General features: G+C 48.5%; 1 protein-coding gene across 1 annotated transcript in view; it reads left to right on the top strand.

Annotated features, from left to right (window-relative positions):
* Positions 1-24,774, top strand: part of LOC134608226 (kinesin-like protein KIFC3) — a 211,384-nt gene that overhangs the window by 180,273 nt on the left and 6,337 nt on the right. The window contains exons 15-17 of the mRNA XM_063450888.1: positions 17,534-17,657; positions 17,840-17,969; positions 18,451-18,680. Coding sequence (XP_063306958.1) covers positions 17,534-17,657; positions 17,840-17,969; positions 18,451-18,680 — 484 coding nt within the window. The remainder of the gene's footprint in view (positions 1-17,533; positions 17,658-17,839; positions 17,970-18,450; positions 18,681-24,774) is intronic.

Raw genomic sequence — 24,774 nt, forward strand, 5'->3', positions numbered from 1 at the left:
AATATAAAATATGATGAACAAATTAAAAAAAACAAACACTTTTTCTAACTTTAACCACAAAACTCTGTTACGCATCTACAACCGTAAAAAAACACCCATGCTAAATAGTTTCTAAATGTTGTCCTGAGTTTAGAAATGCCCAATGTTAACATGTTCTTAGCTTTTTTTGGAAAGTTATAGGGCTATAAGTACAAGTAGCACTTTGCTATTTCCGAACCATTTTCTTTTTTTTTTTAATTCTTTATTTTTGTCGTGCAGGTGGTTACAGAGCATAAATATACGCCACAACAGCGTGCTTGTAGTGAAACAAAGGATTAACAGTGGCTAGAGAAGTTTGCACATTTTTTTTTTTAACATAAAAATAAGAATAGCTGACTTTTTAACATTAGCAGGTAGAGTTAAACACGCTAGGCTAGACACGCATATGAATGGTTTAGTCGCATTTCAGAATACATTAAATGTTATGTCGCATCTATGGAAATGTATTTCTCTGGTTTTTTTTTGTTTTTTTTTAACTAATTCTTTAGTTATCCCATTACGGGACATCATTGGCAATACCCGTGTAATACGACAGGGTACGCATTCAACAAATGGATATGTTATTCCAAGTATATGCGATGACAGCGCAAGGGTTATTCTGGTGCATGCTCCCATAGCTTGTTACCAGATGCTATCATTGACACTTTAATCCACAGTTTTAATCCACAGTTTTCCCGGCATATCCTATCCCTGAGCGCCTTGATGTCTCGCCTGGTGTCTAACAATGCATAGCATGTAAAAAAGGGGTGCCGCACGCTTATTGCCAACATAGGGGATGGGACAGTGCGCCAGAGCTAGGAACTCCAGTGAACTACCCCACCCAATATGCAATCGGCATACTGCCACGTTTCCAGGACGTGCGGCCTTCCCGATAAGATATTGATCCGAGGTACAGGAAGAGAGAAATTGAATTAAAAGTAACAGTAGCGCCTCGATAGGCCGAGGCAATAGAGAAGAAGAGAGAGGGGTGAGGGGAGGGGGTGGGTGGGGGGAACTCGAGATAAGGAGCCCCGTGCAGAGGCTTCATAGGGGGCAGGAAACCTATTCGCCAAACTCCTGAGGGGGGCCGTTAAGGCCTCACTCCGTGGATCGGGCCAGTACGGTGTGAGTCGCTACCTTAGCTCATAGGTCTCTCATATACGTCGGGTCGCCCCTTCCTATCACGCCTGTCTCAGTCGCTAGCAGTGCTATTTATCCAGGGGCCCCAAACTTTGTCAAATTTCTTCGTCGTACCCCTCACCTGTGCCGTCAGTTTGTCCATTAAAAAAGTGTCTTTTATTTTTTGCCTAACCATTGCTAGCGTAGGGGTCGCTCCCTGTAGCCATACCTGCGCCAGGGCTCTTCTAGCCGACAGGTTTATCCTGTGTATCAAGGTGTGTTCCGCGGTAGTCCAGCCATCTATGGATCTGGACAACAGATACACCCATGGGTCCAATCGTACCTCCCTACCAAATACTTCCCTCTGTAAGTCCGCAATCTTTTTCCAGTAGTCCTGCACCTCCCTACATTCCCACCACATATGTATGTACATGCCCTTGTGGCCGCAGCCCCTCCAACAGAGATCCGTCGGGTTTTTACCCATTCGGTGCAGCGTCACTGGGGTGGTATACCACCGAAATAAAGTCTTGTAGGATTGCTCCTGTAACGAGACGCATACCGAAGATTTAGCCGCGGATTCCCAAATCTCTTGCCATTCTATTCCCTCCAATACCTCGTCAAGATCTTCCTCCCATTTATTCGTGTACGTAATGGCTCCCCATTCTGATGCGCGTGAGCTTAAATGGGTGTATAGACATGAGATTAGGCCAGTAGGGAACTGTCCTCTCTTGCACATCTTTTCAAAGAACGTGAATTGTGTTAATGCGGCCGCTTTAATCTGGGGGCGCAAGGCAAAATCCCTAAGCTGTATATACCTAAAGTAGTCGAAAGGGCGTAATGGAACTCTGTGTTGCAGCACGTCAAATGCGATTAAGGCGCCGCCTTCAAATAAATCGCACAGTCGCTTTACCCCCGAGTTTTCAATGCCCTTGAAGTCCCTGGGGCTCATACCCGGGAGGAACGCTTTATTGCGTAAAAATGGGGTCATGGGTGACGGGTCTGAGGCCAGTCCGTATTTGAGAGCAGTGGCGTCCCACACCTTAAGGGACGTTCGTATCGCCGGGCTTACCTCATGGACCGCTGGTCGGTGGTCCTTGGGAATCCACATGAGGCACTGCGGCATGTCGGGGCCCATTATGGAGGATTCCAGATCCACCCATCTTCTCTCCCCGGGGGGGGAGTGCCACAGAGCGATTTGAGCCAGTTGAGCCGCCACGTAGTAAAAATAAAGGTTAGGGAGGCCAAGGCCTCCTCTATCCTTCGCCCTATGCAGGATGTTTCGAGAAATCCTGTGCCGTTTATTCTGCCAGATGAACCGACCTATTGCTTGTTGAAGCGGGCCTAATGCGGATTTGCTCAGGTGGACCGGTAGTGCCTGGAACAAAAAGAGTATCCTAGGTAACACATTCATCTTCACAGAATGTATCCTCCCGATCCACGAGATCGGCTTGTCCACCCAAGTTTCCATATCAGTTATCAGCTGTCTGATCAATGGGGCATAGTTTTGCTGATAGAGTTGGGAGGGGTCTGCCGTCAGTCTGATACCCAAGTATTTGATCTGGTCTTTCTCTATCCGTATGTTATAGGTTCTCCCAATGTACGCTGCATCTGCCTCCGACATTCCTACAGGGATTGCGCTTGATTTATGCAGGTTGACCCTATAGCCCGCTACCTCCCCGTACGTTGTCAGAATCTGTGTCAGAGCAGCCATGGAAGTCTTCGGGTCCGTTAACGTCAGCATTATGTCGTCAGCGAAACCCGAGATAGTGTATTGTGTGCCTCCCACAGAGATACCAGTCACGTCTGGCGCATCTCTTATGGTTTGCATGAGGAGCTCCAGGGAGAGTATGAACAGTATTGGCGAGAGAGGGCAACCCTGCCTCGTACCGTTGCTCAGGCGGAACGGTGAAATTCGTGCTCCTGCAATCTGAATCTGGGCCCTAACGTTCGAGTACATGGCCTGGACCGCTGTAATAAACCTGTCCGGTACACCGAAGTGTTGCAGCACTTCGAATAAGTAAGGCCATTTTACCCTATCGAAAGCCTTCTCGGCATCTAGTGATAATAACAATGTCGGGGTGCCCATTGTAACCTGTCTCCCTATAAGGTCAACATTACGCCTAGTGTTCTCGAACAGCTGTCTCCCTGGCACGAAGCCCACCTGATCTGGGTGAACCAACCTTGAGAGGAGCGGATTCAATCTGCCCGCCAAGATTTTAGCTAGGATTTTCGAATCATGGTTGATCAGGGAAATAGGGCGGTAGTTCTCCGGCATCGAATCATCTTTCCCGGGCTTGGGCAGTAGTACGATGTTTGCCAGGGACATATCCCTGTCAGGCAATCCTCCGCCCATCACTTCATTAAACCAGGATTCCATGTGAGGCAGGAGTTCTTCTCTGAAGGTTTTGTAATAGCTTCCCGTAAAGCCATCCGGGCCAGGCGCCTTGTTACTTTACATAGCGCATATTGCCGCGTCTATTTCTTCAGCCGTTACGACGGTTCCCAGGGCTTCCGCGACCTCCGCCTCTAGCTTGGGGAGAGATAGCCGAGACAGGAATCTCCGAATCCCTTCCAAGTCCCGTTCCATGTCCACGGCTTCGTCCGACGAGTGATTATAAAGCTTTGCATAGTATTCCGTGAAAACCCTGGCTATGTCCGTGGGGTTCGTCTGGTAGACGCCCGCTGTATCCTTAATCCTAGTGATGTGCGTGCCGCGTTGCCGCGGTCGGAGAGATCTTGCTAGCAGGGTATCCATTTTGTTCGCCTTCTCATAGAAAGTGCGTTTCGACCATATGATGGCTCTAGCAGTGTCATCCAATAGCGTTTCCCTGATCGAGTTCCGTACGGTCTGTGTTGATAACAAATTGGCGGGCGTGGGGTCCGATTTATGTTTCTGTTCCGCTGATCGCAGCGCTTCTAGTAGAGAGGACAATAGTTGAGATTTGCGTCTCTTCCGTAAAGTCGCTTCCCTGATCAGTATACCCCTTATGACAGTTTTATGAGCCGCCCACATTGTAGCTTTCGTAACTCCTGATTCCGCTTCCCTAGCAAAATATTCTCCGAGCTCCGTACGTACAGTCGCCACGATATCTGGGTCTTGTAGTAAGGAAGTATTCAGCCTCCATGACCAGGGAGACGCCGCGCTCAGTTTGTCCAGGGTAAGGGATACATCCGCATGATCAGACCAAGTTATGGACCCAATCCCTGATTCCGAGACCCTGGGTGTAGCGGAGAGCTGATATCCCACTGACGATCCCAGGAAGGCTCAGGAACAAGGCAATAGTAGATCCATAGGCAGAGTTTCCAGCAGGCAAAGTAACACAGCGATATCCCCACAGCAATCCCAATAACTGGACGACACACAGTTTAAGGGACAGAACTGCTGGCTGGTACATCCAGCCTGCCTTTTATTACAACTGTACACAGACAAGCCACACCCAGGGGGAGGCATAAAACAACCAATGGTATCTTGGGTACAACCCACACATCCCCTCCCCTTAGTGTGACACATAATCCCATTATTGTACAGTTTCAAACATAACTTTTACACCATATTCATAACTTCTATAATATTTGTGCTACAAACATAAAACATGCATTTTCAGACTCAGCAGCCTTTAATTAGTAATCCTCTCAAAAATCGTCCCAATCCCTCCAGCAGATCAAACGTTAGCTGGAGGTCCCTTTATGACCGACCGCACACACATTTTCCTGCCCAAAATAGTTCCATAGATTTGAGCTGTGCGGTCGGTCAATTCCTGGCATAAAAATGTCTAAGTCCCGTTCGAAGTGCGGCCGGTACTTCGACGTTAGTCGAAGTGTCGAAGTGGAGTCGATGGTACGGGTCGGCGATGTTCGGAGTTAAAATGGCCGCCGCCACGTGGTCCTTTGTTCGATGCCATGCACTTCGACGACTTCGACAGCTTCGACGGTTACTTCGGCACTTCGACGGTATCCGAAGTGCCCATTTGAAATAGCACCACTGCCCTGAGGTAATCCAAGGGCCAGGCACAGTGTAGGGTAGATGAGGGCAATCCATAATACAGGGAGGACAGCCACAATAGGGTTCCGCTACACTGGGGATCGCCAGGGAGTTCACGAGGAAAAAGTCTATCCTCGAATACGTATCGTGCGGTGGGGAATAGAACGTATAGTCAGTATCATCTGGATGGTGTGCCCTCCATATGTCTATCAGACCGGAATGTTGTATAAATGTGTTTAGTAATTTGTCTTGCCCGCCCCGCTTATGTGATCTTGGGGCTCCCCTACATGGGCCCCTGTCCATTTCCGGGGACGGCGCCGCATTAAAATCCCCTCCGACAATAATTATTCCATGCGGTAGTGTGTTTACTATGTGAGTCAATTCTGACCAGAAATCTCTAGATGGATCATTAGGCGCGTAGATATTAAGGACGTGTATAGTGTGGGAATACAAGGACCCCGATACCAAAATATAGCGACCGCCCGGGTCCGCGCTTACCTTGCTAACCTGGAGTGGGCATCTATTATGTATGAGGATAGCTACCCCATTCTTCTTATTGAGAGCCCTGGCCTCGTAAGAGGTCCGGAAGGTATGATCCTTCAGGGTAAACTTCGCTGATTTCGATAAATGCGTCTCCTGCAAGAGAGCGATATCTGGGTTCAAGCGCTTCAGTTCTCGGAACATGAGTCGTCTCTTATTAGGGGCATTCAGACCCTTAACATTAAAAGACAGTAGTTTCACTGGCATGTCACATCCCTTATGATATTGCTATAGTGACGCCTACTGTCTCGGCTTTTTGTATCCATGGCTCCTAGGGCGTATCTCGATTCCCCCCCCAATGGGGATATATGAAGGATAAGGGTACAAGGGTGGAAAGGAAGAAAAAGTGGAAGAAAGGAAAAGAAAAGGAAACAAGACATTTTGTACAGAAACTGCCTGGTCTTACCCATAGCCAGGCGTATTTGGGGCAGAAGTCCCGACTCTCCCAGAACGAGGAAAAGGCTCTGGGAAGTTAGGGACGCGAACCATCCATCAATGGCACTATTGTAGTGCCATCGAAAGTAAAATAAAAAAAAAACACACTATAACCTGCGTTACCTTGAAAAGTAAGGGGATAGACCTACATGAGGTTACGCGCTAGGGAACTTAACAGATCAGGGCCAATATATACATAGGTGGTATATCACTTTTATATTATTTTGTTCTTTTGTTTTTTTTTGTTTTTTTTTCCCTTTTTATTTTTGTTCCCCTCCCCCCCTTAGGAAACGCTACCCGAATTGAGCACATCTAACGTCAGTTAGGGGCCTATTCATCGCTCATAAGCCTATGTTATGGGGACATGTTTGCGAGTCACATGGCGACCCGCAGTAGTTGACCGGGGTGGAAAGCTACCGGCGTGGCCCCCCTCCCAAGGCCATGTATTATTACAATACTAAGTACCCAGTACAGGAGAGCCCGGAAGCGGGGCTGGGGGACGACAGAGCGAGCCCCAGCCACCAGGGTCTCCCCAGGGAAGAACCCCCGTGGCAAGCAAAATCAAACCCCTCGATCGGCAGCAAAGATTTACAGTGTTTCCCGTCCCCCCCCCCCCTCAGAAACCGCAACAGTATAACAGTATCGTAAAAGCGATGACCATGACATGCATATCGAAAAAAACACATTATATCCCCCCTCCTCCCCCTCAGGCGCGGAGTCAATGTGGACAGAGTTTGGAGAGACAGGCGGTGATGTCCCACGGATCTCCTCGCCCGGCCTCACTCGCCTGCTGTGAACCACTCTCGGGGGATTGGACGTAGCTCCTCTGCGGTGGAGGGAAGCTCCGGCAACTCGATCCGATCCCGGATGTCCAGACTCTGCAGGAACGCCAACGGATCTCCGTCTTCGTAGAGGGTTTTAGTGCGGCCATCCTTGAATGCCATCAAGCGGAACAGGAAGCCCCAGGCATATTGTACTCCATGCTGCTGCAGGAGCCCCGTCACCGGGCGCCACAGCCTCCGTTTTTGGAGCGTAGCCGGCGTCAGGTCCTGGAACAGGGTGAGTTCCCCCCCGCCATACTTGATCGGGCCTTCTCTGCTCCGCTTCAGAAGGGCCTCCTTCGTCCGATAAAAGAGGAACCGGATGATGACATCTCTCGGGCGATTGTCTGCCGCTCTCCTCGCTCTGAGAGCCCTGTGTGCTCTCTCTATGTGCCACTGGTGATCCGGCACATCGGGCACCAACGGTCTGAGGATTTTGGAGATTACCTCCAATAACGGTCCCTCTCCATCCTGTTCAGGCAGACCTCTAAGCTGAACGTTGTTGCGCCGGGATCTGTTGCCCAGGTCATCCAGAGCGGATTCAGCTGCGGTGAGTCTGGAGGACAGCCGGTTGATCTGAGCTGCAGCTGCATTGTGGGCCACAGCAGTGGATTCCACTCGCTGCTCAAGTACAGCTGTCCTCACTCCCAAGGCCTGAATTTCGGCCTTCACCTCCTGAGTATTTCTGGTGGTCTCCGCAGCCAGATAGCCGCGGACCTCCGCTAATTTCGCCAGGATCTGTGCAGTGTTTGCCTCCGAAACTTCAGAGGCCGCCGCCACGCCTGGGCTTGAAGGTGAGCGCGGTGCCATCGGGCTCTCCCGTCCGCCATCTTGGGCGTGGGATCGCATAGCGCGGGAGGCCGCGAACAGATCAGTTACCGTGGTGTTCTGATCCGTTTTTTTGGTCGGTTTCTTCGGTGGCCGTTTATCCATGTCTATTCCCCTGTCGTTTTCTTCGATCAGGTCAGTGTGTTAACGTTTTAATTAGCTGATGGCGTGGTGGTCCCAGCGGAGCTTCAGCAGGACACATCCATCTTGCTCCGGCTGCAGACCACGCCCCTCCAAACCATTTTCTTTTCAAAATTAACGCAAGTTACATTGTAACACTGATATCTGCCAGGAATCCCTGAATAACCCTTCACATGTATATATTTTTTAAAAGAAGAGAACCGAGAACCTAAGGTATTAAACTTGGGGTATTTTGACTCTTTTAATGCAACCATCTATGCCCCCCCTAAAAAAAACATTGGTGATTTTTTTTGACACACGTAGCAATTTAAGAATACATGTATGGAGAACTTTAATGGTTACTGGCAAAGAACACACCAATATGTGTTTAGCAACATCTCCTGAGTACAGTGATACCCCCCATGTATAGGTGTGTTCGGTTCTATGTGGATGGAAGAACATGTGGATTGAAACCAATATTGATAAAGAATGGGCTGTAGCGTGTAGCCTCACAGACCACATTATTATGCGCAAATTCAGCCCAGGGAACAAGGTCAACCCAATTGTCTTGATGATCGGATATAAAACACCTCAAATATTGTTCCAACTTTTGATTGGTTATTTCAGCTGCCCCGTTAGACTGAGGATGATAAGCCGATGAAAAGTAAAGAGTGATCCCCAACTGTGTACAGAAAACCCTCCAGAAACGAGATATAAACTGTGTACCCCTGTCTGACACAATTTATTTGGGTATGCCATGCAAGTGAAGATAGCAATTTTAGCAAGGGAACGAAATGAGCTATTTTGGAAAATCTATCAACTATAGTTAAAATGACAGTATGACTTTTAGATACAGGCAAATTAACCATAAAATCCATAGCTATGCTATCCCATGGTTTGTGAATGTATCTTAACACGAGTATTAGCCACTATTCTTTCTGTAGGTACGATGGTTGTTATTTCAGTATCAAGACAGGCGGTGGTTCAAATTGACGAGACAAGGCATCTGCTTTCGTATTCTTTCACCCAGGTCTGTACGTTAATACGTAATTAAATCTCGCTAAAAAGAGAGAGCAACGTGCTTGTCTAGCGGAAAATCTTAGCATCTTTAAGGTAAGATAGGTTCTTGTGGTCTGTTAATATAGTGATAGGAATGGGAGTTCACTCTAACAGATGACGCCATTCTTTCAAGGCATAGATGATATAATTCCCTGTCCCCAATGTCATATCTCCTCTCTGTATCCGTTAGCCTCATAGAATAGAACCCACAAGGATGTAAGGGTTCTTCATGGCTCTTTTTTTGGGACAGAACTGCCCCCACCCCTGTTTCAGAGGCATTGACCTCTAACAAATAAGACAAAGTGGGATCGGGATGTTCCAATATTGGTGCAGATGAAGACAATGTCTTCAAAATTTCAAAGGCATTCCTTTTTAGTCATGTTAGTAATTGGTGCGATTATGGATGAAAAGCCATTGTCATAAATCCAATATCGATCTTTGTTATAATCAGGGGAACCCAAATTGTATCAAGTGCGCTTGGAGAAGCGTGAATTAGACACCAGACGTGTGTTGGTTATGAAAATAAGCCTCTGGCATTTATTTGAACAGTTTGTGCTTTTATACATTAAAAGTAAGTACTTACGTACAGATACGCATGGTAAAGTAGTAGGAAGGGAGTGAAAGGGTGAAGGGAGTACAGATAAGACATAGGGATGAGCGCCATGTACATATAACAGATAAATTCCGGGAAAAAGAAAAAACAGACTGATTTAGGAGAGACAGCTCCGGTGGGGGCTATCTGGTCTTAAGCATTAAGCATACTGATGTAGAATTATTAAAAATCTTTATTGAACTTGTATTGAATAACTGTACTAACTCCATTTTAACCCCACACGATGACAGAACCTCCATTTTGTCCTCCTTACCTGACTCCTCCATTTTAAAACTACATTACATGACAGAATTTCCCAGCACATTTAATACAATGAACAGAGACTGTATTTTCTATAAAGACATGACTAACTCAGGAACTGCTGAATTTCCTTTAACTTGCAACATAGTATAATTTGAAGGCCATGAGAACACTGTACTAATGAAATGTTCTATTCATAAGAGAACCTTGCACCTGACCACAAGACCTGACATCACTGACTGTGGCGAAACCAACCTCGCCACTGGGCCCTGGAGAAGCCTGTTTGCTAGCCTCCTACCTGCTGACTATGGCCCCTGGGTTATTTGGGGCATATTGTACTGTATATTGCTGCTACTGGCCCTTTTAACAGCATCTATGGACATATTGGGACTTTTGGGACTACTGTCCCTTTAAGACTGTGATACATATTCTAGTGTACTGCCTGTAATATTATATGTGTATTAAGTTTAACCTGGGATATGTATGCAGCATTCATCTGATTGTTCGGTAGAATCACTCCATTTATTATATTGAGTGAAACTACCGAACAACCAGACCACCCAGGAATAAGTGTGCCTCCAATTACAGTTTGCAACAATGTTGCAAACGGGTAATTGGCAATCCATGTAATGTATTCTTTGTCCTCTGGGTGGCCGCCATTCGGGAAACAAACACGTGGCGGCGGCCATCTTAAACTACCGAACAGCGGTGTTTTGCCGTCGAGTGTCTGGAACTAAAATCGGACACTTGACTAGGCAAACACCGCTGAGACCTCCATACTTCCAGAAATTCGTATGGAAACTACCGAATGACCCGCCGTTCGGTAGAAAGAACCCCATAAACAAGGGAATTCATTCAAACCCTCTCCAGGCTCTATAACACAGGCAATTCGCCTGTTTTCATTCCCTTGTTTGTGACCGACCGCAGGGCCAAAATGCATGGAACTGTTTTCGGATACTTTACCCATGCGGTCGGTCAAATCTTTGGAACCCCATATCTCACGAACCATTCATCCGAATTACTTGAATTTTGGATATGTTGTCCCCCTGAATAAGGGCTATCCAGCGATGCTGGATTTAAAGGTGTACCCCCGGGTTTTGGGGTACATCCAGAACTTGGCTGAAAAAGTGTACCGGATAATTGGGTTTAATGTTATCTGAGGGGAGGGGATGTGTGGGCTGAACCATGTATGTGATTGGTTATTTTATGCCTCCCCCTGGGTGTGGCCTGTATGTGTATTATTGTAATAAAAGCCAGGCTGGATGAGACAGTCCAGAGTTCCTGTTTTACCCTCAAAGTGATGTGTCGTCTCATTATTGGGGGGAAGGATTTATTGCATGCTGTTCCAGTTGACTGCTAGGAGTACAAGCCTATTCGTATGGTTCCTATTCAATGGTCTACAGCATTCATATGCTTGGGAGAATTTAAAAGGTTTCTCGGATTCGGTGATTGTGGTGTCTGCCAGAGTGCTTGGAGTCCTCAGGAAGCACTAGGAGCATCCATTAACGGAGGTACCAAGTCGGGGTGCCAGGTGATCCGTTACATTGGTGGCAAGCGGTGGGATGGCGTCCTAGTGCGAGGTAAAGCAGCTCGGAGACACAGTGCGTTTGGATTTACAATTGAGGGCGACGCTGGTGTGCATACAGCGTCCCTGTTTACATAAAGATTTGGGAAAATGGGGTTCATAGACCCCTGGGCAACACACACACCTGAGGAAGAGAGTGAATTAGAATGGAGAGATAATGCCCGGATAGAATTATGGTACGATGCCCTGGAGGAAGTCCAGTATCAACGGCAGCAGCGCCTTCCTGGTGTCGCATACCGGTTGGAGGAACAAATGGCCTGGCGGATGCCGCTTCTGGGAGACCAACCTGGAGGGCAGCGGGTAAGACAACTCGAGTACCTCGTGGAAAGGGAACTGAGCTTGGACACCTCATACCGGGCACTGTGGTGGTGCACTGTCCAGCCAGAGACGTGGAGGGCAGAGGGCATCCAGCCAGAGGGGGAGAACTACACGAGCCCTGGCCTGTTGTGGAAAGCCTTAGTGGAGGATGTCGACTTCGGCAGTCCAGCAGAGTCACGGTACTGGGCTATCTTTCATTACCGAGGTGAGATGATACAGGGCCCGAGATCTATTGGACTGGGACAAGACCTCCGCCGTTTCGCTGCCATGGAACGAGAGCTGGAGATGGACTATGTAGAACTATTAAATTCCTGCCAGCCGCAGAGCAGGGACGCAGACCGGGAAAACTGGGTGGCAGACCCAGACCTGCTAGCCTACAGCTGGGAAAAGGTGGCTGAGGTACCCCCTGCTTCACTACCAGCTGCAGAAGTTGGGGACCTCATAGACTGGTCCTGGAGAGACCCACAGATGGCAGGTGAAGATGGGACCGAGATCTCTCTACCGGCCCTACAGGGATGCTGGGCAGTTGGCCCAGATCCCCAGCGGCAGTCTACGGTTCAGGGAGAGGAGCCTGTTATTACCTCTCCCCAGCGGCAGCACACCTCAACAAGGGGAGACAGTAAGCCCCTCACCAGCGCAGATGGGACCGTGGTCTCTGCGCCCAAGTTACAGGGAGCTGAAGGGGCCGTCCTCCCTCCCCAGCCGCAGTGTGATTTGTTGGGAATTGGGAGCCCAGTCTCCATTCCCCAGCGGCAGTGTGAATCACAGGGAATTGGGAGCCCAGTCTCCATTCCCCAGCGGCAGGCTGAGTTACAGGGGGCAGAGGTAGTTGGTCCTTCCCCCCAGCAGCAGAGTGATATGCCGGGAAGGCAGTGTGAAGTGCAGGGAGAGGAGAGCAGCGTCCTCCCTCCCCAGCGGAAGGCTGAGTTACAGGGGGCAGAGGTAGTTGGTCCTACCCCCCAGCAGCAGCATGATTGTTTGGGAATAGAGAGCCCAGTCTCTATTCCCCAGCAGCAGGACACTGAATTGGGAGGAGAGACAGTCGGTCTCCCTCCACAAAGACTGAAAGTAGGCATGGGAGAGGAGATTGTTACCACCTCTCCCCAGCGACGGATCATCGATGGGCAGAGTGTTCTAATGGGAGAGGAGCTGGTTACCACCTCTCCCCAGCGACAGCTTAATGTACCAGGGGGAGACTGTAAGCCCCACACCTGTGCAGATGGGACCGTGGTCTCTGCACTTCCAGCACAGGGGGTAGGGACGGTCGGTCCTGCCCCCCCACAACAGGGCTGTTTAGCCAAAGGGGAGACAGTCTGTCTCCAGCAGCAGAGCTGTGTAACTAAAGGGGAGACAGTCGGTCTCCAGCAGCAGAGCTGTGTAACTCAAGGGGAGACAGTCGGTCTCCAGCAGCAGAGCTGCGCAGCTAAAGGGGAGGCAGTCGGTCTCCAGCAAGGCTCCAACCAGACTACTCCCGGGGTAGTGCTGGCACCAGGGCAGAGTACCGCTGGGCTCTGCCCACTCAGCAACCCACCAAAACAGCCTACCAGTCCCCCACACAGCCATGGTGAGGCACCTGGACCTGGACAAGTTTTTCTCTTACTCAGGTGTAGTAACCATTTATTGTGGGTGGGCTGTACTGCTGTTTCTGTTTTGTGGGTGGGCTGCTGGACTAACAAGGGCACTGACCGGCAAGAGGTCAGGTACCCTGTTAGTCTGTTTGGAAAAGGGGAGAAATGTGGCAAAACCAACCTCGCCACTGGGCCCTGGAGAAGCCTGTTTGCTAGCCTCCTACCTGCTGACTATGGCCCCTGGGTTATTTGGGGCATATTGTACTGTATATTGCTGCTACTGGCCCTTTTAACAGCATCTATGGACATATTGGGACTTTTGGGACTACTGTCCCTTTAAGACTGTGATACATATTCTAGTGTACTGCCTGTAATATTATATGTGTATTAAGTTTAACCTGGGATATGTATGCAGCATTCATCCGATTGTTCGGTAGAATCACTCCATTTATTATATTGAGTGAAACTACCGAACAACCAGACCACCCAGGAATAAGTGTGCCTCCAATTACAGTTTGCAACAATGTTGCAAACGGGTAATTGGCAATCCATGTAATGTATTCTTTGTCCTCTGGGTGGCCGCCATTCGGGAAACAAACACGTGGCGGCGGCCATCTTAAACTACCGAACAGCGGTGTTTTGCCGTCGAGTGTCTGGAACTAAAATCGGACACTTGACTGGCAAACACCGCTGAGACCTCCATACTTCCAGAAATTCGTATGGAAACTACCGAATGACCCGCCGTTCGGTAGAAAGAACCCCATAAACAAGGGAATTCATTCAAACCCTCTCCAGGCTCTATAACACAGGCAATTCGCCTGTTTTCATTCCCTTGTTTGTGACCGACCGCAGGGCCAAAATGCATGGAACTGTTTTCGGATACTTTACCCATGCGGTCGGTCAAATCTTTGGAACCCCATATCTCACGAACCATTCATCCGAATTACTTGAATTTTGGATATGTTGTCCCCCTGAATAAGGGCTATCCAGCGATGCTGGATTTAAAGGTGTACCCCCGGGTTTTGGGGTACATCCAGAACTTGGCTGAAAAAGTGTACCGGATAATTGGGTTTAATGTTATCTGAGGGGAGGGGATGTGTGGGCTGAACCATGTATGTGATTGGTTATTTTATGCCTCCCCCTGGGTGTGGCCTGTATGTGTATTATTGTAATAAAAGCCAGGCTGGATGAGACAGTCCAGAGTTCCTGTTTTACCCTCAAAGTGATGTGTCGTCTCATTATTGGGGGGAAGGATTTATTGCATGCTGTTCCAGTTGACTGCTAGGAGTACAAGCCTATTCGTATGGTTCCTATTCAATGGTCTACAGCATTCATATGCTTGGGAGAATTTAAAAGGTTTCTCGGATCCGGTGATTGTGGTGTCTGCCAGAGTGCTTGGAGTCCTCAGGAAGCACTAGGAGCATCCATTAACGGAGGTACCAAGTCGGGGTGCCAGGTGATCCGTTACACTGACCGTGTAAAATGACGCTCAAGCCCCCCTTTCCACCGAGTAAACCTCATGCTAGGGAAGATGGCGCTTGAGCCATCCGTCCACACCCGTGTCCAGAACAATACCACCTATCGGTGGGTGGACACATAGCTAACCACTTAGTTTTTGAGCCAATTAATTATATTGATAGGTGGACACTAACCCAGACACTTAACAATTAATCCAATTAATGATGTTTATTTACTGATATCTTGATAATCAATGATGACGCAAAATGCCTCTTAAAAGGGCCTGCGAGCCCGCTCTTGCTTCACTTGCCAATAAATTTCCTCAAAGTTATTTTAACCTGAACTCCGTGTGTCAGTCTGAATTACTTCAGCGTATATACGCAATTTAATTTTCTCTAATTTGGACAGGAACAGATAGACATTTAAACATCTTTGTTTATTTCTAAATTACACTATAACACAGATACGCATGGTAAAGTAGTAGGAAGGGAGTGAAAGGGTGAAGGGAGTACAGATAAGACATAGGGATGAGCGCCATGTACATATAACAGATAAATTCCGGGAAAAAGAAAAAACAGACTGATTTAGGAGAGACAGCTCCGGTGGGGGCTATCTGGTCTTAAGCATTAAGCATTTCCTGAGTCCAAGTTAGCCAATTTTAATATAGGATATCTAATATGACACCTATAAGCTTGAACCAAGGTAAATTCTTTCACACCTCTCTCAACCTCAATGTAACGGCACCCCCAGGCATAAAAGGGTTAAAACGCCGTTTAGGAGATCTTCCCCTTCCCAGAGACACAGGCACAGCTACTGCAGAACACCAAACTCCCGAACTGGATACAAAATAGCACACCACCTCCCGAACTGGAACCTCACAAATAGCTGCTAGCAGAAGAACAGGAAAAGCAGACAATCGACTTACACTCCTGGCAATCAGTCTCTATCAGCATACAGTAAATCCCCCCAAGAACGAGACAAGGCTCCGTGTTGAGGGTCTGTTTAATGGCACAAAAAGAACCTTCTTTTATGACAGTTTCCCTTAGGTAGGACCACCCACAGGGTGTTACAAAATAACCAATCATACATGTACATTACAAAAGACACTCCCAGTATTTACACACAAAATCCTCCCCTCTGCCTGTGATACAATTATGTTACACAATGGTTTAACATAATTATCACAGACAGTAAAAATACAGTTTTTCCACATATCCTGTAACTTTAAAACCATACATCCAATCTTCATAAAAATTACATATTTAAACTCAGCATTTAAACACTCTCAAAAATCATACAAATAGATAGCCGAAACTCCTTTATGACCGACCGCAAGCACATTTTCATGCCCAAAACAGGTCCATGGATTTGGGCTGTGTGGTCGGTCTATTTTGCACCGAGAAAATTACTAAGTCCCATTCGAACGAGCGTTCGAATCTTCGAGCGGGACTTAGTCTCCAGCCGCGGTGTCGAAGACGGTATGGGTCAGCGGTGTTCGTGCAATTGGGTAGCCGCAAACAGTTCCATAGATTTGGCTGCACACACCGCTGACCGCGTTCGCAGCGGCAACTTCGGCACTTCGGCTGCATCCGAAGTGCCATATAAAAAGTGTCAATCCTTCCCCACAGTATTTAAAGGGCCAGAATGAGTGACATACACTCTGTTAGGGCCGAATACTGTTTTTAAAGGGCCCAATCTCCCAGGGCCATAGTCCAAAGGCAGCATGCGGGCAACCAGGCTTCTCCAATGCAATGTGGTGAGATTGCTCTCGTCACACTCAACTTTTCATTTCTTTCCACAAACCTCACCTGTCAGTCTCTACCCCTACACTGCAAGATATTTTGAAAGCGGTTAATTGGTCTTCAGAGTCTACGTTTCGTAACTTCGACTTTAGACCGATTCAACATTTTGCAATCATGAGACGTCATTTCCCAGCTTTAATCTAGCATAATATGAGCCTCTGTGTCTTTAATAAAATCATGATTTTATTAATCAAATACACAAAAAAAAGCAATAAGGTGCAATTGGCACTAATGGAATATGGCAACAATCCCCGGATACCAACGATCACCCAAATGGTTTCAGAAACAATGTAAGAGTGGGGAGTGCTTTACACCACTGATATACTATAGTGGATATGCTTCCCTGAATACAATATGGAGGGATTCACAGATCTATATAAAAATATAATAGAAAATACACATAGTGTATTACTGTGTAACAATTTAAAATGTAGAATAATCTACGTAGAACAACTCACATTTACCAGAGCCTCGTGTAGCAGGCTCTGGCTGGTATCGCCTTAGCGAGATATAAATCACACTTGGTCAGCTTGTAATGGTCTCAGTAATGCAGGATTTCTTGGCACAAGTTATTTAAATGGTATTAAAAGGCCACAGATTGGGGATTACATATGCAGCACAGCATACGCGTTTCGCCTGTAATAGCTCTTCTTCAGAAGTTGGTTTGGCTCCGATCGTTTTACCACAGAAGAGTTGCTGAGTGGCTGACCTTGTTACTAGGACATGTGATTGTTATCTGTGTTCTTTTACGGTTTTAATTATTCTTTTCTTTGCTGTGGGAAGTAAAGAAAGAGTGCAGCATAATACTCGCCTCCGTGTCATTAGTAAAATCAGTACTTTACATCGTGTTAATTGTAAAATCTGGGAATTAATATTAGCAACTAACACCATCACTTAAATAATTATAAAATGTTTTTATAATGTGGGAATCTCTGCCATTAAAAGGAGTCTGATATCGGACACTGGTTACGGATTGTCTGTGGAAATAACCACGTATTATAAAATAATCACTCTCTCTGTCCTGCAGGGACCTTCTCTCAAAAGACCCCCAGGATAAATTGGATGTGAAGATGAATCCAGACGGGAGTGGCCAGCTTCATGTCCCAGGATTGACCAGCATGGAGGTCCGCAGCTTCGGTCACATCAAGAAGGTGAGAACTTCGTTCTGTTCTCATAAACAGGGAAACGCTATAATTGTGGACTGTCACTGTGCTTTGGTCAGTGTTGGTATTACCATTAGCAGATACACTGTGTGTGGCTTGAATGATAGTGAAAATAGGACAAGTTACTGGTGGGACAATCTTATCCTCATTGTTCTTTACATTCCTATCAGCTTCTTTCTCTGGGAAAGCGAAACCGAGCCACGTTCTGCACAAACATGAATGAGAGAAGCTCACGATCTCATGCTCTGCTCACAGTCACCGTCAGCGGGAGAGATCTCACCACAGGGACTGTGACCACAGGTAATATAACTGATTATCTACCAGGGGGACTTTGACCACAGGTAATCTGATAATCCACCACGGGGGCAGTGACCACAGGTAATCTGCCTACCTGTCAAGGAAACTGTGACCAGATGTAATCTGATTATCGAGCAAGGGGACAGTGACCACAGGTAATATGACTGATTATCTACCAGGGGGACTTTGACCACAGGTAATCTGATAATCCACCACGGGGGCAGTGACCACAGGTAATCTGCCTACCTGTCAAGGGAACTGTGACCAGATGTAATCTGATTATCGAGCAAGGGGACAGTGACCACAGGTAATATGACTGATTATCTACCAGGGGGACTTTGACCACAGATTATATAACTGATTATCTACCAAGATGACTGTGACCACAGATAATATAACTGATTATCTACCAAGATGATCGTGACCACAGATTATATAACTGATTAGCAAGTACTGGTTGGAAACCTTCTTGTCTTGTCCCCAGGGAAGCTGAATTTGGTGGACCTGGCTGGGTCAGAGCGAGTATGGAAGTCTGGAGCAGAGGGCGAGAGGCTGAAGGAGGCACAGAATATTAACAAGTCCCTCTTGGCTTTGGGGGAGGTAATCCAGGCCCTGAGATCCAAGCAAGGCCACATACCCTTCAGGAACTCCAAACTCACCTACCTGCTGCAAGACTCCCTGGGCAAAGGGAATAAGACAATTATGATGGTTCAGGTACGAGATACCACACAGTGGGAAATTGTGATGCAGCATACTAACATAGAACTATCCCAATTACCACCCAAATAATGACAGACAACGTATTATGGATGCAACAGGCCACAGCATTTATTATAACATATGATAAATACTGTATAACACATCCATAATTTTTTAATCTTTAGCTTTACTTTATATAAACCAAACGTCAAACTTAAATAACCATAACTTAACAAATATGTTAACACATAATGTCATACAATCACAGTGTAACCCAAACCGTCCTTGCCAATATACTGACCATGAGCCTATGTATCACTTCTTCTCACCTCCCCCCTCAGCATTAATTCCTTTTCCTTCCAATGCTTACCACCAGCCGACCTTTTCCTCGCTCGGTGGGCACGTCATAACAGGTAACCTAAGGTTAACCCTTTAGAGTAGGGGAGGTTGAAACCTGAAACTTGACCACCTCATTCCACATATTAACCTAATCACCTCAAACTTAATTGGCAAGGCCACAACCCCACTGTTTTACGCCTCAAATCATCAGGGGACCCCACCAAAATAAACCACTCAAGGCCTGCTGCACCGTTTCCTGCAGGGCAAGATTTAAGAGGTCGAGCTCGACCTCCGTCAAATGCACCCTGTCCCCCCGAAATAGATTGGCAGCATCCTGCTTAAAGACCCTATGGGGAACTAGAATTCCCTGAACACTCAAAACAAATCTAGAAACCCTCCTATTCAGTTTCTGATAATCGATAACCACGGACCAAACCAGGTGTACATCCGGGAACAAAACTAGGATGCATGCCATGTCCCGCTTAATGGCAGACACTAAATCCCATATGGGCACTGAAGCCAGGTCATTCCCCCCCAAATAGATGACAAGGTCACTCGGGACCCCCAGGAGGCGGGACAGCTGAATAAAGTTGGGTAGGAGCCGCACCCACCTCATGCCTCGTGCCAAACCACCGAACCTCCACTTCAGAAGGTGTAAGACCCAACTGCTCACCTCCAGGCTGGACCGCTGCACGCCTCCTGGCCCAATAGACAATAGGAGTGTCCCATGATCCATATTCTGGGGGGAACCGGAACTGCTATCAATTCCCAGGAATTCGAGCCACAAGCAGAACACCATAATGAATTGGAAGTGGGAGAGAAAACTGCCGCCCTCATGAACTAACAAGGGGACAGCCAGAGAAGCCGGGCGGAAGGAACAATACTCACCGAAGGAAAAAACGGGACAAATGTCGGAACCCTGCACCACACTTAAGTGGACCCACTTACCCTTCCTAAAGTCTTTGAGCTGCGAATCCTGAAGGAAATAAGGTCCACTGTGCAACTAACATCAGAAAAAAGGCATCCCCCCCTCACACGCCGACGACTAGGGCACACCAGCTCCCAGATCCGCTTGGCCCTGAAGAATGCCAGGGAAAACGCCAGTCTAAATAGACGGGCCTCAAAGACAGAATGGCAAACTTTGGGTAACGACTCACACAAACTAGCCAAGAGAGCGCCTGAGATAGGACGCCGTGAGTCCCGAGAGGACACATTCCGCCTCAAACCCTTTCGGTCCTGGTGAACCATGAATGCCTTGGTAGCATCTTCCCATCCCTGCAACTTGAACAGGAAGCTGAGCCCTACAAAGTGCAAATAAATTGCTGAGGGGGATAACCCAGCAGACTCCCAACCGCCTAAGAGACGTAATAAACCCGGTAGACAAGCGGACGAATCTTGGAAGCCCCCGAGGGAATGCTCCCACCCGTCCCATTCACTCCACACCTTACTGTAGTGGGCCCACGTGGCCGCTTAGACCGACCCACGAACCAGCTCCATCAGTCTGCTTGATCAAGCGCCAACATCTCCATCACGGGACTCCTTCCAATTCTGCCTGCGGAGCCACCTCCCGAAATACCTCCCACTGCGAACGAGAGAGAGCATCGGCCATTACATTGTGAGCCCCCAGGATATGCTTAGCCCTACCAGACACATTAAGACCCAAACAGCGCAGAACCAAGCGCCGCAGCAAGCGTACCACCGGGTGAGAGGGTGCAACGCAAACACCGGGGAGGAAGTGCTGCAGTTATTTTTACTGGAACATTTTTTCCAAGATTTATCTGCCGACTTACAGGACTGGGTAAGAGACCGGCGCACCAACAACCTCAACGAGGCGGCTCGACTGGCAGATGTATACGCCGAAACTAGGAAGGTGAGCCAGGGTACCACACGACCAGCTAACCAAGTGGAACCTCGTACCCCAGCCATCACCCCTCGCCCGGAGTTCCGCGCTCCTGTACCCCCAGGGCCACCTCGCCCTCAGGGGTCTAACAACTACCCCCGGGACTTGTCTAGAACGACTTGCCATCGGTGCAGGAACACTGGACAAATTGCCCGTTACTGCCCTTTGGGATCAGCAGCTAACAATTGGAGGCGCACTCCCTCTAACTCAGAGAACCACACCTCGTACCTCTGCTGCCCACTGCCTGGAGACCGAGATGGGCCCAGAGGAATGCCTGGGAATCTTATATGAGGCGGACCCGATACAAGCTGCATCCCCAGATAACCGTCAGCATCATCATCAGGAGGTACGCGTAAATGGACAGGTAGCTCAAGGCTTGAGAGACACTGGGGCTACCATCACACTGATGCAAAGGCATTTGGTGAAACCAGAGCATCTGTCGAATCACACAGTTGCTGTACGTGTAGCAGGGGGGCTGTGTTTTGTTTACCCATGGCCCGGGTACACCTGGACTGGGGGGTCGGGTCAGGGAAAACTACTGTGGGCATCATGGACAACCTGCCTGCTGAAGTGGTGTTGGGCAACGATATTGGCCCACTGGCTTCAGCCTACTTACCCACAACTGCTGCTGCTTGCCCCGTGACCACCCGTTCACAGACCCGTATCGCAGACGATCCTACAACAGGACGGGAGACCCAGGTAAGACCCAGGTAAGCAAAGAACCGCCCCTTAGACCCACTACAGTAGAAAGACCTCTAGCTTGGGATACCCCAGAGCAGTTTGGGAGGGAAACCAGAGAGGACCCAACCCTCCAAAAGTACCGTGAACTAGCTGACAGTGGGGGAGATGAGCGTGAACATTTTGTATGGGATAACGACAGGTTGTACCGATTGACCGAAGGTAGGAAGAGAGGCTGTGTCCCTTCGCAGAAGCACCAATTAGTGGTACCCAGAAAGTACCGATTGGAACTTCTCCGAATTGGCCATGATATTCCTTTAGCAGGGCATTTAGGGGGTAACCGCACCGCCTACAGGATCTTTTGGCCAGGGATCTTGAAGGATGTGCGGCGCTACTGCAGTACGTGTGACGTCTGCCAACGAGTAGGGAAAAGAGGGGATCATCCTAAGGCTCGACTGTCAATCTGCCCGTAATCGAGGAACCATTTAGCAGGGTGGCAGTCGACTTGGTAGGACCCTTACCTAACCCCAGTCCCTCCGGTAAGAAATATATTCTTACCATGGTGGACTACGCTACCCGCTACCCGGAAGCCGTCGTTCTGACGAATATCCAGGCGGACACTGTCGCCAGTGCTCTAGTCGGGATATTCACCAAAGTGGGGTTCCCTCAAGAAATACTGTCTGACAGAGGGACCCAATTTACCGCTGACCTAACCCAACAGTTATGTGTCACGATTCCGGGAACATAACACGCTAACAGGTCACGGATAGTAAAGGGTGCAGTACCGGTCCTTAGAATGGCCGGGCTAAGCACACGAAGAATAGTCAGGAGACAAGCCAAGTAATGGGAGTCAGAAAACAGGAGAACGAGAAACAAGCCGAGGTCAAAGGGATGGAGAATATAGGAGAGTCGGAATAACAAGCCAAATATACGGTAACCAGAGAGACACACAAGCAAAAAGCAATACAGGTATCAAAGACCACAACAGGACACTGAGAGACAGGACGGGTAAGCATTTAAATCCTGAGCTTAATTCTGATTGGATAACTTCCAATCAGAATTAACAATCACACGTGGGGGATATCTATACCCCCACTGTGATTATTGTGCTGTAGCTTTAACGCCGGGTCACGTGAGTGACCCCTGCGTTCAGATATAAGTGCCGGCTCCCAGCGTGCAGCGTTATACATGCTGCCGCTGGGAGGAGGAGAGGAGGACGCGAGCGGCGTGTCAAGAGGAGAGGACGCAGTAGAGGGGCAGTACTATGTTTGTGGATTGTGAACAAAAGAGGCTGTATGTGCCAGTACAGTCAGTTCTGCTTGACCTCAAAACGAAGTGTCGTCTCGTTATTGGGGGAATTGGATTGTATGCTGATTGCTAGGAGTGTAAGCTGATTGTATGCTTTTCCTGTTCAGCTGTTTACAGCATTCATATGCTTGAGAGCATTCATATGCTTCTCCGGTTTGGTGGTTGTGGTGTCTGCTGCAGTGCTTGGAGTCCACAGGAAGCGCTAGGAGCATCCTAGCATCCCTGAAATATGCCCGAAGCCAACGCTCCCCCACGCATCGGTTTACAGCTCCAGCTCTTTGGCCAATACTGATGACTTCTGAAAGATCACCATGCCGTTAAAGTGCGTTAGGAAAGCATCCCACACTCCTAGTTCGCCTTCATGACAGATGAAACCCTAATGAAATGGTGCACCCCCACTGTCGCCCGAGACAGGTTGCATCTGAAAATCAGACCCATGGGTATTACTCGACATGCAAAATTAAGCATCTGAATCAGAGACTGCAGCATCTTCAGGGTAACCTTCGTAGTGCGGCATACCTCGCCAACCGCCTCCCGAAGCCCAATCAGCTTATCCGAAGGAAGCCGACAAGATCGAGTCGATCTCCAGTCCCAGGAAGCTGAGACATTCGGTGGGCCCCTCCATTTTGCCCTCTGCCAACAGTAACCCAAATAGCCCTGCCACCCATTCGAGTGTCCGCAGGAGATAATGGCACGTGGGGGATCCGGCCCAGGTCCACGCATAGAAAATCGTCCAGGTAGTGCACTACCGACCGAATCCCAGCCTCCGACCGAACCACCCACTCCAAGAGGGTACTAAACTTCTCAAAATAGGAGCAAAGGTCCACAAAGTCCTGTCCTTCGAAGAAACAACCCAGCAAGTGATGACTAGTCAAGTGCACCGGCAGTAGTCAGAACACCACCTCAATGTAAACTTTCACCATCAACGCGGCAGGCCCGGATTCTTAACCAGCTTGACCGCTTGGTCAAATGATGCGTAAGAGACTGAGCACAAGTCTTTGTCAATGTCGTCGTCGACCGACCCACCTTTTGGACATGAGAGATGGTGGATGAGCCGGAATTTACCTGCCTCCTTTTTTGGAACAACCCCCAGCGGCAGCAGCCGCAAATTGCCCAGCGGGGGGATGGCAAATGGCCCTGCCATCCTTCCTAACTGAACCTCTTTGGCCAGCTTCTCCCGCACCACCTGAGGGAAATCCTCCACTGAGCGTAAATTGCCAAAATTCACAGAGAAATCCTGCTCCCAGAAAGGTATGACAAAACCCTCTGAAAACCCGGTCCTCAATAATTCTGCGCCGGCTGGGTTACCGTAGCGGTTTAGCCATGGTAGCATCGCGTCTAACCTCATTGGGGTTATGCACCGGGGCAGCGGGTGCTGAATCGGGCACTGCTGACCCTCCGGCAGTTGCACCTTTTCCCTTCTGGAAGCACTGCAGAAGGGTATGGTTGCTCCCACACCCAGAGCACTTGTGCTTAAACCTGCACGCTGAACCCTACTTCCACTGTCCCTCGTTGAATAATCAGCAGGTGCCTTTTCTAACTGGGGCTGATGAGGCAGACTGACCCCCACGCCAGCCCCTGACTGAAAGGGGGACACCTTCTGCACCATCATCAGCTTAAGCAATAAGAGTAGATCCATCTGGTCCCACCACACCCCAGGGTTAGCTGCTAGCCGCTGCCTGAACTGTTCATCGTCCTTCCACCATGCAAAGCCACCGTATGTACAATTGGCCTCCCAAATGCCGTCAAGATAGCAGAACTGTAAGGAACAGATCCCTGGCATTTTTTCACCAACGGCACTGTCCGGTATGCAAAAGACCCATAGCCAATTGCTGTCCTACTTTTTGCTGTCCCTACTTTGTGCTGTCCTCCTTAAGGTCTATA

The sequence above is a fragment of the Pelobates fuscus genome, chromosome 4 (assembly GCF_036172605.1).
Source record: "Pelobates fuscus isolate aPelFus1 chromosome 4, aPelFus1.pri, whole genome shotgun sequence".
NCBI lineage: Eukaryota > Metazoa > Chordata > Amphibia > Anura > Pelobatidae > Pelobates > Pelobates fuscus.